General features: G+C 41.5%; 1 protein-coding gene across 24 annotated transcripts in view; it reads right to left on the bottom strand.

Moving 5' to 3' along the window:
- The window catches only part of FNBP1 (formin binding protein 1), a 102,575-nt gene extending 87,441 nt beyond the window's left edge, over positions 1–15,134 (bottom strand). For all 24 annotated transcript variants that reach the window (XM_074608589.1, XM_074608601.1, XM_074608593.1 and 21 more), the window contains exon 1: positions 14,858–15,134. In XM_074608589.1, the coding sequence (XP_074464690.1) occupies positions 14,858–14,881 (24 nt within the window). In that variant the 5' untranslated portion in view covers positions 14,882–15,134. The remainder of the gene's footprint in view (positions 1–14,857) is intronic.
- Positions 15,135–18,983: the final 3,849 nt, after the last annotated feature.

The raw sequence follows: 18,983 nt of genomic DNA, 5'->3' as shown, positions 1-18,983 counted from the left end.
AGTTTACAATTTCACAACACATAAGAACTTTCATAACAAACGTGGGTGCGAGAGAAATTACTGTCTTTTTCCCCAGACCAGAAAAGTCATTAATGAGATGGGAGCGGTTTAACACCTGTGGACGATTTCCAGGTCCTTGAGAGACATACGCTCCATCCTTCCCATCCTGCTGGTCTTTAACTCCTATCACACAATTTCCAAGACAGGGCCCATCGATGCCTGGATTACACAATGCCTACCTACCACAATGGGAACCTGGATCTCCAGGAATAACTGCTATGACAACTCCTCCCAGGTTCATAAAATAAAAAATAAAAAAAATAAGCAGGACTTCTGAAACAGCACAACACTTTAAGCAATGCACTTATTAAAACAGCAGAAGACATTTAAGTGCTACACTGAGAAGCGTTCCTCAAGAGTCTTGCTAGATGCACTTCTAAGTCATTACTGGAATGAGATGTTATTAGAGCATTTAGTTTCAAAGCAGAAGATACTAAAGGCAAAGGTCTCATTTTTTGTGTAAAAGATGTTGACTTTGGATATGACAGTTCATCAGGGCAAATACAACCTGGGAAAACTCCCCACCTCAAAACATATTTATTCTTTTTAGGAAAAAAAAAAGTCTTGCCATTATATTAAAATACCAAGTTACTATCAGCAAGCCCCCTTCTAGTGCTCTGGAGTCTTAGACCCAGAGTAAGTTATTTGCTGCTCCTATGATACTTGCTATATTCAATTGATCTGTAAGACACCTTCCTTCATCAAACATGACACTTCCTGAGCTGGCACTCAAGCCTGCCGGAGGTTATCACACTACACTTTAGTCGATGTTTCTGGAAACATACACTGCAAATTCTGAAGTACTTTGTGAGATGAGTTAATCTTATGAGTAATTCCAGAGAGAAACAGAAAAAGAACAGGCTTTTTGAGAATAAATAATCTACTTGTGGAAGTTAAGATGCACGGGGGGATAGCAGAAGATAATGGGATATTAACAAAACAACTCATCCTGCTGCAGAACATCAGAAAAGAGAAAATTTACTTTACCAGAGGTTTCCTAGTTGTGAAACTAGAGACTTAAACGCTTTAGAAAAGAACATGCCTGAAATGCAATGAAGGTTCAGAATATCACCCTGCCTTGCACAGACATTGATGCAAACAGTGACAGATGTTCAGAGAGCAGAGTCAGCATTACTAAATGAAGCACAATGATCTAAATTTCTTATTCACCTCAAAAAAAGCTGAAGACATAATGCAGACAGACACAATGGATGCATAAACAAAAAGCCTGCACTGAAATAATTGATATTACTCATAAAGGTAATGGCTGCAGAATAAGGTTCAGTCCTTCATAAAATGTTTAATTGAACAATAGTACAAAATGCAAGCAATTTCTAAAATAACAGATATACTAATAAAGAGAAATAGCAGCATTTTACATCAGTGCAAATGTTTCATGAAAATAAATTTCCCTACAGGTAAAATCCCCAAAGTTATATGAACTTTTCATATCTTTACTTTCTTGTTACCTTTACAATTCCTATTGCATTGTACTCTTCTGTCTAGGCTGAAGAAAATCACATGGTTTACAAACTTTAAGTCAAACATTTCAAAACACAGACGCTAAGTTAATGTATTGTCTCGTTTATACAACAGTAATTAGCATTTTATCTTGGGACAGGAAGATAAAAAAAATACTCCTTGTTCTATTTTCTTTTTAATGTGGATGTGAAATAGATTCCATGCAACCATTGGCACAACACGACCACGGACATCCAAAGCTTACAGTGGTCCCACAGACTCTAATCTCGATATACAGCTGCTCCTTCTGACAGAAAGTCTACCAGTCCCTTGGCAATCTGTTTTAACTCCCACTATCCCACTAACGATGTGCCAGCCCTCCTCCTCTTCACCTTTCGCTCTTCCTTCTATCTATGCTTTGCTTACTTCAGCTTTCATCCATTACATTGCTGCTGCTTTGTCTGTTGGATTAAGGAGCGCCCAAACACAGAAAAAATGCCTTTGTTTGAAGAACAAACAGGAACCTTCTGTCCAACCTTTGACTTGGATGGATCAGAGCTACTGATCTTCATACAGCAAATGGAGCTTCTCGGCACCATTCCCTGAACGTCCCATGATTCCCCAACTATTTTACAACAGACCATTTGCTTGATGACAAGTTGAATCATCTAAAAAATATGAAAGAGGATATTGACTTGAATCTACTAGATGCTTTATCTGCCAAGCAGGAAAAGCAAGCTTGGCCTCTGAACCAGACTGATGCAGAAGAGACGGAAAGAAGAAAACAAACGCATGCTTACCTATGTACACAGAGGGGTAGGGAAAGAAAAGGAATTTCTCGTCATTTGACAAGAACATCCCCTCCCATAGCAAGGGCAACAAGGTCATCCAGGGCTCTTCAGCTGTCATAATGACAATACCTTCCATTTAAAATAGTCTTTGGAAACTACAACTCTGGTCCAAATGTTGACTGAAACTGCCATTGCCCTCAGCCAAAAAAGTGAAAGACCTTATTTTTCACAAACCCTAAAGTTTAAAGCCATCTCCCTGTATAACAGAGTTTTGTCTGCAAACACAAACCCATGGGCCATGAACCAGTAGGACCAAGAAAGTTTATGTTGTGCTAGAATACTCTGGCAGAGCACCTGCCAACTTCTACCAGGGACATTCAGTATGTCTTCACAGATGTTATTAACAAAGAGTCACCTTAAAACATTCCAGCTTTTACAAAGTCCTCAGGCCTTCCAAATATATTTGTTCCCTTATAGGAAGGATCCCAGTATTTCGTAGAAGGAAAGTTACAGCTTCCCTGACTTGGTGTGCAGACTGAGGTGGAACGAGACAAAGTGGCTAAGAAAAGAACTAAGAGCAAGACTGAAGAAATGCCATGTGGTCTACCCCATTTTTTTTTATTTTTTTATTTTTTGAGTACTCCTGTATATGAATGACATTCATAATGATCAGTAAGCATATCCAACAAGATCACTGGCACATTATAGTTAATTCTTTCTTATGGGCACTTAATATACAGACTAAAGCACAGTCATAATGTTTCATTCCTCATACAAGTTAATGAAATGACTTCCAGAAAAACTGAATGCAACCATGACGTTTTTATCCTCAAGAAATTAATGCATAACCATAGACTCTGCAAATGCACACAAGTAAACACATTCTTAAAATTTTGGAAAATTAAGACATAATACAATATACTTAGGAACAGACATTTCCTCAGTAGTGGCTGTGGTTAAAAAATGGTGTATTTCCTGGCTTTAAGATGCTTAATTCTACTAATTTAATATTTGTGACCGTATCTATTTTTGGAACAGCTATGGAACACATACACAAAGGAGAGAAAACAAGTTATACATGTAATGCCGTGAATAGAGCTATGTAGTTCATGCATTTTTTCTTTTCTTCCCTAAGAGAATCTGAGCTTTAAGCACTGCACCACACAAAGAAAATGTATTATAGTCCCCTTTTTTAAGGGTGATTTGTGCCTGTGGCTTTTTGCTTTTAGTTTTGGGTTCATCTTCTGATTATTTTCAAAATTCTCCTTATCCAAGAAAGCCTCTTGAAGTGCATTAGGGCTTACACATTAGTCCCAGACTGTTTAATTTACCCCTAATACCTTGAGGAAGCTTCAAGATGGATTGTTGCTATTCTGATTAAGGAATCAATCTCACCTCCTGCTGAGAAGGTTAGATGAATGCCTTGCCCCCAGAGGGAAATCAATATTGCTCCACTGACCAGCAACTTCCAAACACCGCATGTGCTGATGTATCATGAATAAAGAAAAAAGCACTTGAATCTTGCATTTTAATTATAAAAAAGGGTTCAGAATTTCCACTGTTTCAACACTTTTTTACTTGTTCAACTCTTCAAGTATGGAGTCTAACTTTTTACTACTCTGTCAGTATTCCAGATATTTTGTTCCCAGAGATTAACCCAGAAGCAAACCACAGAAGATGACTACACCAAGCCAACAACAGATTCAACATTGGAGTCAACACAACTTTTATAGTGATATGCATGAAACCCATACATATCATATAAAAGCAAATGTCTTCTGACCTTTGCGTGAATGGAATGTGCTACTTTGTCATGCTGTTCCCTAACTATCAAGTACTTCCCCTCAACTGCTAATAACCAAGTGAAATATTTGTATTTGTATTGTTTAGCTCAGCAAAGGCTTTTGTTAGCTGGAACAATTCAACACACTCCCACAACCTTTAAATGCTGGCACTATGGTACGCAAGCTTTCTGTTCAAGACTAAGCGTTTTCGAAGAGCATCAACAATTATGCAGATCCAGTCTCCAAAGATGCCTAAATTAGGTGCATGTGTTTCATAACAGCCCATTTCTTGCAAAAATTGTCTTCTTCAACAACTACAGCTTTCCTATTTCAAGATAGTTTATGTCAATCATACTGAACCTCCGGAAAAGGAACTTCCAACGATTTTGTACATAATACAAGTATAAGGATGACACAGACAAGAATGATAGCAAAAGCCACAATGCAAAAAGAAAAACCATCCCACAATTATCCAGAAGAGGAGGTGCAGAGGTGCTCACAGTTCATATTGTGCTTTACCAGGAATGGATGCATGCTGCCACCCTTCCAGGGTTGTTTCCTGGGCTACTTCGTTGCGTCTCAGAAGACTGCGTGCAGCCACACAGCCAGAGAAACATTATTTTATCTTTAAATAGAGTTGGAACCTAGCTATACACTCCCCACCTCCTTCCAAAAATAAGGCTGTAAATCCCCAGGGCACTGATTTAAATAGGAACAGTGTCACACATGTCATGTGATATGCATTCTCATTACCTAAAGGATAGCTGGTGCATTTGCTCCGCTTACAATTTGGGTTTTCAGGTAAAGCCTGCAACAGGAATCTTTACGTGTTGAATGCTTTGATCACCATGGGTAGGCTGTCTGTCCTTCAGGAGGATGCAGCCTTTCTGATCAGCTGATGACAGTGTCTTCAAGCAAAGTTACCAAAGAAGCTACAAACCAACATATACGCTACTGAAATGTTTGCTTAGAGCTTTTTCACACAGCAAACGCTGAAGTAAAGCTGTGTTACACACTTTTTCAGCTTTTACATGTTAAGGTACGAACATATGCCAAAAAACATCCTCTGTGAAACATGAATGTTGCACAACTCAAAAGAGTTGTGGGGAAATAAAGGCTCTTGACCAGCACATACAATCCCTTCCTCTCACCCTTTATTTTTAAGCTTTTCCAGTGCCAACACACGACCAAAAGTATCTCAGACTGTTATACCTGTGAGAGAGAGGCAGGATGGGTGAAAAATATTTATGTAGTACTCCATCACAGCTCTCACGGTTCATCCACTGCCAGTTTTCCTTTTACTACAGCAAAACCATAGTTAAACAGTCTTAATGAATGCCACTCGTATAAGACCAGGGTTTGACAGATCAACAGCTCTCAAGAGGGCAAGAAATATTTCCCTTCCCCATTTAACTTTTGTTTGAGAAAACACACTTCCATTCACTCACTGCTGCATGCCAATCATTTTTTCCCTTTTGTAAATACAAGATAAATGCGTTAAAGCATTTATCTCTGCATAAGAGAAAGCATAATGCAGAGTGAAAAATATTATCTAAATGCATTTTAAATCTATTTGCTAAACAATTCCTTAAGGCTTTCTGCATGGAACGAGTGGATGAAAAACAACAGTGCACACACTCCTGGATAAAGCTCCCATTTGGGGATATGGTCAAATATTCTTCCACAGTGAGTAAAGGTGCAAAATGCAACCACAGAAATCAATGTACATACATTCAAACCAGTAAACCAACTCTACTTAAATGTTACATGGAAAAAGCCACATAAAAATAGCAATGCTACAAAGCCAAGCATGCAAAAGAGGGCTGCTAGGTCCCTTCACTACTTTTCTGGTTTAGTTCTTTTTTAATCTTCATCCTTTGCCCCATGCTTCTTCCTTCCCCTCATGCACCCACTGCCACTTTCTCCTGATCCCATCAAACTCTTGACTTGCTGTTCCTGACACGCTAATCTCATTGCACATCCTGTCTGACAGTCACAATCCCACCTGTCCTACTCAGACTCCAGCCCTGCTCTCTCCACATGCTCTTTATCCAAGCTGTTTCCTTGTTACTAGTTCCTTGCCTCTTTTTTTTTTTTGCTTGAATTCCCTTTCTCCTCCTGAGCTCATTCCTGCTGTTTCCATTGCCCAGTTAGTCCTGGTTCTCTCATCCTCCCCAAGTTCACTATCAGAACTGCCAATTTGAATTGTCTCTCCTCAAACGACCCCATTCCCACCAGCCTCGCCACTCCAATCACAGAACAGTTCCTAGACAAGCAGCTCCAAGTTTCTGTAACTAGATCCTAGTCTGATCTCTAATCCTCCTTCCCTGCAACATTTGGTCTCTTGAGTCAGCTAGTTTCCTCTCCAACCACAGCACCTCTTCCCCCACTCCTCACCCTGAGGTGAGTATAACAAGAGAAGAACCAGTCCATAACAAGAGAAGAACCAGTCTGCTACCATCAAGGAGGCATAAGTGGTCAAATGGGCGTTTAACATGACTCAGTGCAGCCATGCCTTTCATCCCCTTTCCCTCCTGGCTGTAGTCTGCTTTCTCCCAACTACTGACCCACACTGTTCTTCCTTAATACTGTTCTTCCTTCTGGGAGCAGGGGAGGCCACCTGGCTCCACCCTGGCCTTGAGAAGCCATGGCATGGAGAGCCTGGCTGCGCTCCTGCAAAGACCAGACTGGGGCACACTCAATTATTCTGTGGGTGACTGCATCATCTTGTCCCACAAAAACACCTCCAAGGCCAAAACGTACCCAGCACACACTAGAACTTCTGAAGACTGCAGCATTAATATCTTTTACTGAGCACTCACAAAGTCATATTTTTCCAAAGACTTGCAAGATTGCCTAATTTGGGCAGATTTTCTCAAGAACAGCAGAAGGCATATCCCTGTTCAACAGCTATTGTCTGACAATTTTCAAAACCTTGTTCCAATGAATGGAAGCACTACAGCTTTCCAAAATGAAAGAGGCATCCTGTTTAGTACATGCAAGACACTGGCCCTGGTAACATCGGAATAATCCTGACTAATCTGAAATACAAAAAACAAGAGGCGGGTGCAGAAAAAAAAAAGAAAAGAAAAGAAAACTGCAGGCTGAGCATACTAACTTGAAAAAAAAAATTAAGCAGTAGAAAATAGATTACTTCAACAGAAAGTGTTAAATAACCTTCATAATAATAAGAGCTACCAGCTCAGTCTAGAATATTGGCTGAGACAGGGAAAACTGTCCAAGGCACCTAATAAGCAATTTCTCAGTAATAATTGGAGCTGAGCATCAAAATCTCCAGGAGTCCAGTTAGGAAAAAGCAGTATTCTCAATATCTCTGCAAGACGATCATTCTCCTGTCACACGGGTAATATGCCTTTATCTGCATATCCACAGACTCAGTGCAATAAAAGTAAAATTTTTGAACTACAAAATGAATACTTTGAGAGAAATTGTACCTGCTGTCCACAGAGGAGTAAGTCTAAACACTACAAACTACCCTTCCCCTTCAGATACATAAGCGCTACTAGCAGCACTCATGTCTGCCTCACTAAAAGGGTAGAATTTAATGATTTACTTTAAAACCTTTTTTACGTACCAAGCAGCCGCACTTGAAAATACTGAACAAGAAACTGCCAAGTGACACATATTTAACATAAGAAATCTATGTTATTTCAACTACAAGAAGAACAATAATCCACTGTAGCATTTCCTCAGGATTAAGGACTATCTGGATGACTTGGTAGCTCATTGGGGACCATCCTTCTAAACTGGGCATTAATTCCTGAGAGACTCCCTTTCAAGTTTTATTGCTTTACTGGGTTTCAGAGGGCATCTAGGGGACTGCTGTTGTTCTTCTGGTTGTTTTTCCAATTAGGTTGAATCTTGCCCAAATAAATTAAGGACAACATTGCAACAGAACTGCTTCTTTACATGCTTTACAACGTGCACGTCTGCTTCAGTGATCAGCATTGAAGACCTGGCAATCAACATTTCATTCTTGCACTTTAACTGCGCTGCTCTGTGCTGTAAGTAACCTAGAAACCCCATCTACAGTTTTTCCATTTTTCGATGCAAAATGAAACATTTTATTTAATAATGCCAACAAATCATTCTTACACTGAGTCAAAAGCAGTTACTGAGGGGGTTAATAAGGTTATCTGGACAATACAGAGGCAAAGCAATCATGTAAAAATTCCAAAGGGATCCAAATCGCCCTTACCACACCTACTGAAGAAGAAAGACTTCAACCATCATATCCTGTACATACATACGTGCATATATACAACATATTATTACTACTTTTTCCCATTTTGTATTTTAAAAAAGAACAACGACTGCAACATGTCAAGAGACAACAGTGATTTTCCTCCTCTCACCAATTTAACCAGCTTATTGTTTAAAAAGAAGTGACATGGAAAAGCAGAGTTTCTAGGCATAGAAGGGGAAAGAGAAGTTTAATCTGAAAAGCATATGATTATACTGAAGGGGGAAGTTATTTTAACATATTTATATGAACACTAAGGAAAATCTCAACAGAGCATTGGATTTTGACGGCTGGATTGGATTCAACGTATAACCAATCTCAGAAGCATTATTTCAAACAGGATGAAAGTGAATTTCCAAAAATTCATTAGTAGGTCACCCTTCCAGCAATCAACAAAGGCAATAATGTAAAGCATGTTATTATGTTACAGTGCAGCAATGGCTCCTACTCTTCACGTGGAGCATGGCTTTTGAAATTCTGCTTTAAAAGAATGTTTCACAACATGAGTAACACTAATGAGCTGCAGAGTCCAGAAAAACATCGTCTCATGTTTGACTGCCTTCCCATATGGTTCAAGAAGGCGGGGGATCTCAAACAGACACAATACAAATGGGAAGAGTTTGTGGCTGAAAAGGAAAAAAAAAAAGATATTCTGCAGTCTTGACTAATGCTGAAAAAAATGTAAATTCCCTACTCTTTAATGAATGGGTAGGAAATACAAGAATAGGCTGGTGACAATATTATAGAAATCCTCTTTCTTAAAGCAAAGCAGAATTGTAAACAAAATTACTCAGACATTCATCCATTAAAGACCCAGCAACTCCTTGACGTACCAGAAAGGTGTCTTTCTACTCCTAGTGCCTGGAAACATCAGGGGGCGTACACAGGGACCTCACACCTAACCCCATTCTCCTTCCGACCAGCTCCCATGAGCAGCAGGGGAGTTCCCACACAACACATCTTAAAGTTTAAAAGTGAACTACTTTTAAATTAATGAAAAGGACTACAATAGCACTAGTTTTAAAACGCACATAGTTACAGGCTGCAGCAGCCTGAACTACCATCCTGTGCTGGGCAAATGCACTAAGGTGTGCACTGCAGAATTAAGATACCATGTAATGATTCAGCTTCTATAAACAATTTCTTACTCAGTAATCTGCATATACAGGCTGACCACTTAAAATGGTGAGTGATCCACTCTGAAATAAGGAGGAGATACTAACGTCAGACAATTTTGCTGCCTCAAAACTGTCCAAATAACTATGCAGAATACTTAGCTAATGAAAAGTGTATTCTGCTTTGAAGTGCCCATCTCCTGCGCTCTGTGTACAACTTTTACTAAGAGCCTTAGAATAACCAAGCCAAAATTATAAATATGGTGCGTTTATTCCTGACCTCCGCTTTCTTTTTTTTCCCCCAGCCTCTCACTGTATTTGCTTTTAGGGTCCCTTACTCTGGGATTATATTTTCGTAGATGAAATTCCAGCCTCTGAAATTTATAGAGGTTTTAACAAGTTACTAAATAGAAACCAAGATTCTACTAAATATAAAGAGAAAAGGGTCAGGGATGCACAGCTCTGCCTCTAGCAGTTGTCTGAATAATGCCAAATAAATTACAACAATTCACAGCCAATTTACAATAAAACATGCTTTTCAGAAGAGCATTTGCTGTCACTGCAGAAGAAGATTTTCTAAGCTGCAAACAATTCATTCACCCACCTTTGAAGGCTCAGCCCATTACCTTATATAATGGAAACTCTCAACTCATAATCAGAGTTAACGTGTGATTTCCCATGCGAGACTGAATACTTCCAATTTATGTCCTTGTCCCATCAGAAACCAGCTCCTTTTCCTTTCAGCCTTCCAGAGTAACAGTTAATACCCAAAACCAAAGAACTGGCAGGGGGTAGGCAAGGTGAGAATGGGATGGGTGGGATGACACACAGAGATAAATATCTATTGTATGCAATCAACTATACTGGTGCATACAATAAAACTAGATGTTGGCTTAAGAAAAGAATCAATACATCAAGCCTAGATCCAGTCCTGCAGATCCTCTTGTGGGGAACAAGCCGACACGAACAGAGACTTCATTTAAGATCACATTTGACTGCTGTGCCCTGGTAAAACCAATATGTATGTAATGCCACCAAGGTCAAAATTACCTAGGTACTCCAGACGGTTTCTGAATGTGAGTCACCACAATATGCAACACCCAGACATTATAAATACTACCGAAGAACAATACTGCATTCAAGCAAATTTAAGAAATGCAAGATTACAGACGCTTAAACACAAATTCTGCTGATGAAATAGAGGTGCAAATACTGAAAGAGGAAACGATTTATCAGTTACAGATAGCAAGTGGGGCCTTCAAGTTCCAAGTTCCACCTATTTTTCATCATCTGACAATGAGGATCTAGCCAAGAGAACACAGCCTACCAGAATCCCACTGTGAATTAAGAAATGACTATTACTGAAAATAATAATGTTCTAAACCACAAAAAGGTTTATACGAGGAATGAACTTTATACAGCAAAAATAACCATATACTCTACAAACAAAAGGTGCAGTCCCCAAAGTATCACTCACATGAGGAGTTCGCCAACAGAGCCCTTTGCGTAAGGACTGCAAATTAAGTCCTTTGCAAATACAGAATATTCACCTTCTCATACATTGAAAGGGCAGTGACAGCTGTTAGCAGACACCCAGATTTCCACAAAAGTCAAAGAAAAGTTTGGTTAAATCACCTTCCCCCCGGTCTTTTTTTAAACTTTACACTGACTGTGCAAAAAACCCCCAACAACAAACCCACAGCATCTGCACCTCTGAAACATTCATAACAAAAAGATGAATCTTCCCACATTTAATCACTTTACCGCTTGCACTTGGCATGCTGTGTGACAGTGTTCTGAAGAGACAAGAGTTTTTCCTGGACCACTTAACTACAAATTTACACGTAGCTCCCCCAAACTACATACTGTACCAGAACTCATCATCAAGACAGTTCATTCTCTTCAATATACCAACCATGCAGCCACAGCTTCCTTCACTCAGAAGACAAGGACTGAAGAGCTGAGGTTAGTTTTAGCTCAGTTTGCTATGTGCTTCCTACCACTTGCTTCAAGGGCTTCATACCACAAAAAAGAACGCTGGTGGGAAGTGTAGCACACAGTAGCATTTTACCAGCTAAAGCACCCTCAGAATAGCTGTATGTGCCATGCTCCCTGTTCTTCCCCATTACTCAAGAGAGGGAAAGGGTGAAAGAGACCCGAGTATGCTTTTACAGCCTGTTGCCCTCAAAGCATAGCCGGATGAAGGTACAAGTTGGGTCTCTACACCAGTACAAGTAATCTTTACTTAGCACTTACATTAGCTAAGTATTTAGATAACATTGCCAATTTCAAGAATCAGGCATGAAATAAGTATCTACTCTACCCTTCTACCTGCTAGCCATTAATGCTACTCTTGAACTGGGGTGAAAAACAAAATAGTTCAAGTCCTGTGACTGTACTTTGTCCTTTACCCACCACATCTTCCTCCGGCTCCTCTATGCTTCAAGTACAACAGGCAGAAAGTCTTTTGGGAGGGCTGGATAGACTGACAAACTGCACAGCAGGCAGGGCAGCTGCTGCCGCCCTGTAGAGCATGCTTACACATGGCAAACTCACCCAGATGGTGACATGAGACCTTCAGATTTTGCTCTGTAACCCTGGATTGCTTGGAGGCCCCAGATGATCTCATTATCCCAAGCATTTAGCCTCATACAGGATACAAAAGCTGCATTAGTACCTCTAATAATTCTGCTGGTTATGGGGCCGTTTACACTCTACAGGGCCAATCTTAAGATGCAACTCAGAAGTCTAGATTCAAGTGAAACATCAATACGAAGTTTGCAATAGGATTTGCAAGCCAGAGGCACAGAATACAATCACATCACAGCATGAGGCTAAAAGTCTGTCTTGGGAATAACTTACATTTTGCTGAAGGGATTTCATTCCTTCTGAAGTACGAGGCTTTCTGCAACCAACGCTTTTTTTTCCAGGAACTAACAGAAATTCTACATAAATCCATGCACATTAACATTCTACATGCTCTAAAGAGCAAGCTCGATTTTACTTCCGCTTTGCTACATTTAAAGGGGTCAATCATAAACACGCATCCAGTCTGATAGATCAGCACATCAGAGATACAGGGTGCAAGTCAAGCCTGACCAAACACCACTAATCTTTCTAAGAAATTCCTAGATTACAGTTGGAAACACTTGTTACTGCTTCAGCTTTCAGTCCATCAAACGGTTGCATCAAATCATATATATACCAGTCACATGGTAAACCAGGCCTTTGTTGCTTACAGCACCTGTTCCTAAATACCTATTACCTGATTTCTTAAAACTAATACCAAGTTCTAAGGTGAATGAAAATTTAATTTTGTTAAAAAAAAACCAAAACGAACAAACAAACAAAGCATGCTATGATCAACAAAAGGAGACAGTATACATTAAATACAAGTTGGTTGTGTGGTTTCCTTTCCCAGTGAAAGGAAAAACATGCAGAGAGAAATCAACATTTTGGCCTAAATACCCAAAATACCCAAAGCACTGGAAACTGATGTGTTTTCAAAGCTCTGCCCAGTAAAGCAACTCCTGCCAATTTTGTATCTAGAATCATTTAATCTTTTGGTCCAACCCTTTTCCTCAGTAACCTGCTACTCTTCCCAAAGTACTACATTGAAGACGTGAAAAATAACACTTTGATGCTGCTGGAGACAATAATTTCACCAATAAAATTTCTGGGGGGGAAAAAACAAAAAGATACAAAAGCAGCCTGTAATTGTTACAGAAGACAAATATATAACTGCATATACACCTGCAAAGATTACATAAACCAGAAACAACTATTTATAAGCACTACTCTACTACTACTGTTATTGTGCAGAAACATCTCAGTATTGCCTACACACTTTTAAGAATGCAAAAATAACGAAGTCCATCTTGAGAATCCAGAATTTATTTTCCTCTGACAAAACTGTTATTCTGACTCTTACTTTAATTCCACCCAAACTATTCCATCTCCTCACAAAATATCCAAGATGCAGAAAAAGAAGGCAACTGCAGATTTCCCCATAAACATTCCCATGCAGCTGAGCTGTTTATATACTGATGAATCAATATAGCATCACTACAGCATTTCATCAGTATGTATCACCTTTCTTTCTCTGGAATATACAAACATACCACAATAACCTCTCAGTGAGCATTTGCTCCCTAATTTACTGTCTAGTTCTAACCAGATCTAGCCATAACATGACTACAATGTCACAGCAAAACGGGATGCTTACTTAGCTGTCTGCCAGAATAGGCCAGCAATGCATCCAGAAAGGACAGCAATTAGCACATCTAAAATAACCATTTCTATACAGGGACAGTTTAAAAGCTTAGATATGTTTATGTCTTAACTTGCCCTGGTTACTAGCCACAGGGAGATGAACCCAAGAGCAAAATCCTGCAGTGCTTTGCAATCCAGATGACCCTCTACCACTCATTCTTGACTTCTCCATTCAAAACACCGTCTCCGTTTTCCTCTTCCCCCCCCTCCCAAGCACAGATTTGTCCCAAGGTTTTTAATGTCCCACCACGGCATTAACCACCGCTTTCAGTGCCTCCTGCCCACTGTTACAAGCCCTCGATAACAGGTTTTGCTCCATGCTCCACCATCACGCTGCCAAACATGGCTGCACCGTGTCCTCTTTGTGATTGAATATGTATCTCTCTCCTGCCTTTCAAGACTTCTTTTATCCGCCGACCCTTAATTTCTCACATCAGCAAGGGATTATTTCAAATCGCTATTACCCACTTTCCACGGTTTGACATTTCCAGTAATGTTCCACCGTAAACCAAATGTATTTACTCTTCCCAGGTTCACTTCAAAAACAGTCAAGGAGCTTTAGACATTGAAAACCTCCCCACCATTAAAACACACTTATTTACACACAACAGAAAACTCTTCTTGATAAAAACCCCCGTCCTTCGGAACGACCGCGGAGAGAAAGCCCTTAAGAACAGCCAGAGGAAATTTTATCATCTGGCTTTTCCCCACTTGCAGCTCCCCCTCCTGAAACAGGACCCCCGGCACACAGATCCCCCTCACAGCCTCCTCCGGCCTCTGGCAACGGCCACACGCAGAACCCACCTCCCTCCCCTCCACAACCGCCGTCGCTTTTCGTGCCGTTAAGCATATTTATTTTATTTTACTGAAGAAAATGTGTAAAACTAACAAGTCTCCGCTAGGATTCCCCCAGCAAAAGTTTTTACAAAGGGGGGAACCCCCTTCCAGAGAGAGCAGCCCCCAGCCCGCCTTCCCTCCCTCCCTCCCTCCCTCGCCGAGCCCCGGCCGCCCCCCCCCGGCACCTCACGGACCGTTATGAGACAGGGCGGGCACCGCGCTCCGCGGTAACGGCCGCAACGGCAGCCCCGCTCCCTACCTCCCCTCACTCACCCACAGCTCCGTGCCCCAGCTCATGGCTCCGCCGCGCTGAGGGGAGAGCAGGCGGGCGGGGGGCGCTCGGTGTCTCTCTGTGCCCTGACTGGGCTCCCTTCAACCCTTCGCTAGGGCGGTCGCCGGTGAGATGAGGCGGGTTGCGGAGAGAGGCGGGACGGGCGCTACTCTCACCGCCGCTCCCGCCTCATCGCACCGCAAAATGGCCCGAGCGGCGCCGCGCGGGTAGGCGGTGGCGGAGCGGGGCGGGGGGCGGTTGACAGCTCTGCCGCACTGCGCAGGCGCAGATGGCGGCGGGGGGAAGAGGCCGGCACTGCGCAGGCGCAGGCTGCAATCAGCGCGGCCGCTCTGGTCCTCGCTGGCAGCGCCGGGAGGGAGCCGCCGCCCGGCCCCGGTCCCGTCGGGGTCCCGTCACGGCAGGGCCCGCGGCTCTCAGCCTGCCCCGGCCGGCGGCGGCAGCTGGAGGGCAGCCCTGAGGGTGATCCCTGCCCGCCCTCAGGTGTCTGATCCCCTCATCTCACCGCCCTCACCCCCAGCGAGGTGGGGCTTTTTTTTTCATAATTTTTTTTTAAGCAGATGTTGCTGTTTTGATCATTTGGATGCGGGGCAACCGCCCTAGAGAAAAAGGAACCTGCACCCCTAAAACCGCCTGCAAGGGCTGACTTCTTCAAACTCAGCTACCCAAATATGTATACACACAAACACACTTCCCCCCCAAAAATAACCCAAATCCGTGAATATTAAGTCCACCATCTGTCACTAACACACTCAACGAGCAAGCAGAAAAATAACAATCTGCCTTTGCATAAATGTGGGTTATTGTAGCAATTAGGGAGGCCTGGCAGAAAATGGCCCATTTCCTTGCCAGAGAAATACGATTTATTTTGTGCTCCTCTTCCTCTTTAGCAGCATTTATTTGAGCTGTGTCATTTAATCTGATTTTACATTTCTGTTTTTCAGCTACAAGAAATGTAAAAAGACCTTTAGACTGATATGTTTATTGCTGCATCTGTTCATGAAAGATTTACATGGAGGGTAGAAAAAAAAGGAAGCACATTTATTCACCTGAGGAAAAAGGTATCTGCGTATAAAGGGTGGGGATCCTTTTGATGTCAGAAGATAAAAATTGACTGGCTGCTACAACAAGTGTTACCTCCTGTAGATTAATGCACTTCTTTCACTGATGCTTGGCTATTACCCTACATGAGAAAGGACAAGAAAACAATAAGTTATTAAGCAATTCCAACATTTAGAACAACAATGAAGACAAGTGTTATGTTAATAACTGAGTGGCATTTATTTTTATACCAGTTCAATTGATTTGAACATAAGAGTAGAACGCTGCTCCACACAAAGCTTTTTGAAAAGAAACAGAGAACAGGCAATGCTTTTGTTCATCATTAAAAGTTACTACTTTTAAGGACTTGACTTCATAACAAATTAAGAAACACGCCGTTCAACTCATTTTGCAGAGTACTTCTTCCTGCTACTGCGAACGTATTTAAATATCTGAGCCTGCCGTGCTGCCTAAAGCACAACCACAGTCTTCCAAGGGTTTGTACTTCCACAGACTCAGTGAAGGAGCACCAACACTCACTGTCCTTAGACTCACGTCCATCCAGGACACGTTGCAAAACCTGACAACACCCTTGCATCACAATGTTCTGACAGCTTAATCCATAAATATTTGAGTAAAAAGAATGTACGGAGACCAAACAGAAAGCACAGCGCTAGTATCATCTGAGGTAAATTTGCTGTGGAATTTCCTTTTGCACAAAGAGCTGGGAGGGGAACAAGGCAAACCTGTTACACCAGCACGGGCAGGGAAACCTGTCCACACTGAAAGATAAAAATACTTAACCAGTTACAGAAAGATAAAGGCCCGAAATACAAGTTTTGCATTAAGATGGTACATTAGAATCAACCATGCCAAAACCTATGAAAATTTATTCAAATTTGTGTGGACAGAGGTTAAAGACAAGAACTAAGTGTGATTAATTCTGGATATTTCTGGAAGGGTACTTTTTCCTATCTTTGATTGCCTTTGTTATTTACCCTGAAACTCTCCCAAGACAGGGATTGCCACTTACATATTACTTTCAGTTGCACAGTGCCCAAAACAGCAGGGCCCACAGCTCCCTAATTACTAATGTAATTAACAACGATGGGAGCATTAAGAGCTCTTTATGCTGAAGTACGATGCTGGAAAGCTCAGTAGGTCCTAGCTGCAAAAGAATAATTCAAAATGACACTTAGAAGTTATATTGTCTATCACTCCATTACTTAATTCGCACAATCCAGGTCTGATCAACACAGAAGCTGGTGGGAGTTTTCCTTCAGCCGCACTGAGAACAAGGCCATGCAGATCTGTTACCTAGATATGGGCCTATTCCTGTAAGTTTTGCTTACATCTCCTGTTATTATGATTCAGAGCTCTCCCAGAGGTAGATCCTAAGCCCAAGCAGAAGCAATTCCCTTTTTAGAAGGCCAGGACTGCGTTTAGGAAACCCAATCTCACTTGAAAACAGCCAGATAAGCTGCTAAATGATTCAGAAGGTATTTAAAGAAGATAAAAATAAATCCCTAAACTACAGTTCAATCTAAACTTTTTTTCTCTAGCTTTGTTTACTCACGCAAAACAAGAAAAATCACAACTTTCAGAACACAGATGAGCATTTCTAGCTTCCAGGATACAAGAGGAAGAGGACCCACCTTTCCCCCCTGGAGTTATCACCCTTGCAGCTGCTTCCCTTTTAGTTTTATAATTCTACCCAGATCACCCACATCCAAGATAAGGAACGTGGATGTTGCTTGTAACCTCTTATACACTGGGACCGAAACAGCACCAGGAAAGGAGGAGGACACACCTTTCCCTATGGCCATCACAGCTGTTTCCTCTCTGCTGTTATAACACTACACAGATCATTCAGACACATAGCAGGGGACCTTGGTTCTCTTTAAATGCCTTATCAGGGCCCAGAGGGGCCTAATTAAGGCCTGATAAACCTTAATGGCCCTGACCAGCCTCACCTGTGGCCTCCACCCACGCCCTCTGCCCATGGAGTCAGGAGCCTCATTTAAGCTTTGGCCTGAGGGTTTAGTCTTCCTTTGAGCAATGTTGTAGGCCTACTGGTCTCTGTGTCAGCCATGGCTGTCCTAGCTATAGACCCTGTTGATATGGAGCCTGTCTCATATTTGGCCTTATCTCAGACCTGTCTCATCCCTGTAGAGCCATCACTAGGCAGTGTCTGACCTTGGCTACCATCACCTGAACTGCAGACTGACTTCTTAACTCAGCCTTGCCTGTCATTGCTGTGAACTCACCCGATGACCTGGACTCTTGGCTGTTCCCAGCTGCCATCCCTGGGCCTGTCCTGCTCACTTTGCCTGGGGACTGTGGGACTGCACCCTGAACGGTGAGGCGCCTGACCTGTTGTCTTGTGTTATCGTGCTTATCTCCTAACTCTATGTCCCTCATAGAACAGCCAGCCCTTACTACTCCACAGCATGTCTATACCTTGGCTTGTGGCGTACATTAAGGAATTGACACAGTCTACTTTGCTCTGTGCTGAGCTCTGCGTGTAGGCTGTTCTGATGCCAAGGTTTTTCTGACACTGCTCATGCCTTCCATCCAATCTTAATAGTGGCCCATGATGCACTGAAAAATAAAAAAAAATATTTCTGAAGGATTCTAATTAGATGCTTGGTAACAATGAAAGAGTAAAGGAAAAAGATATCTAGGCTAAATGTGTTTAACCACAGCTGAGAATAATTCTATGTGCTAGTAACAGCACATTTAGACCAAGGTGAATCTTGCCTGGAAGCTACAGTAAAGCGTATCAATGTAATGATGAGCATTGCTGTTGTAGCATATTCATTACAGACAGCAGACAGTTTGCATATTGATAGAGATGTAAATTTAAGTACAGACATTTTTTTAACACACAAATTATTAGAAAAATGCATAGCAAAAGAAAGTAAACATTATAAATTCTATTCTTGAGACCATTGAATCTAGGTAAGTGGGGAACTTAACAGTTACTACAATATTCTAATAGTCAGTGGAGAGTTACATGACAAAAAAAAGATCTTCAGACATTTTCTAGTTTGTGGCATAAAAATCTCT

Source organism: Larus michahellis, chromosome 15 (genome assembly GCF_964199755.1).
Source record: "Larus michahellis chromosome 15, bLarMic1.1, whole genome shotgun sequence".
In the NCBI taxonomy this organism is placed as follows: domain Eukaryota; kingdom Metazoa; phylum Chordata; class Aves; order Charadriiformes; family Laridae; genus Larus; species Larus michahellis.
The sequence above is the reverse complement of the archived record's forward strand: the minus strand, read 5'-3'. Positions and strand labels throughout refer to the sequence as shown.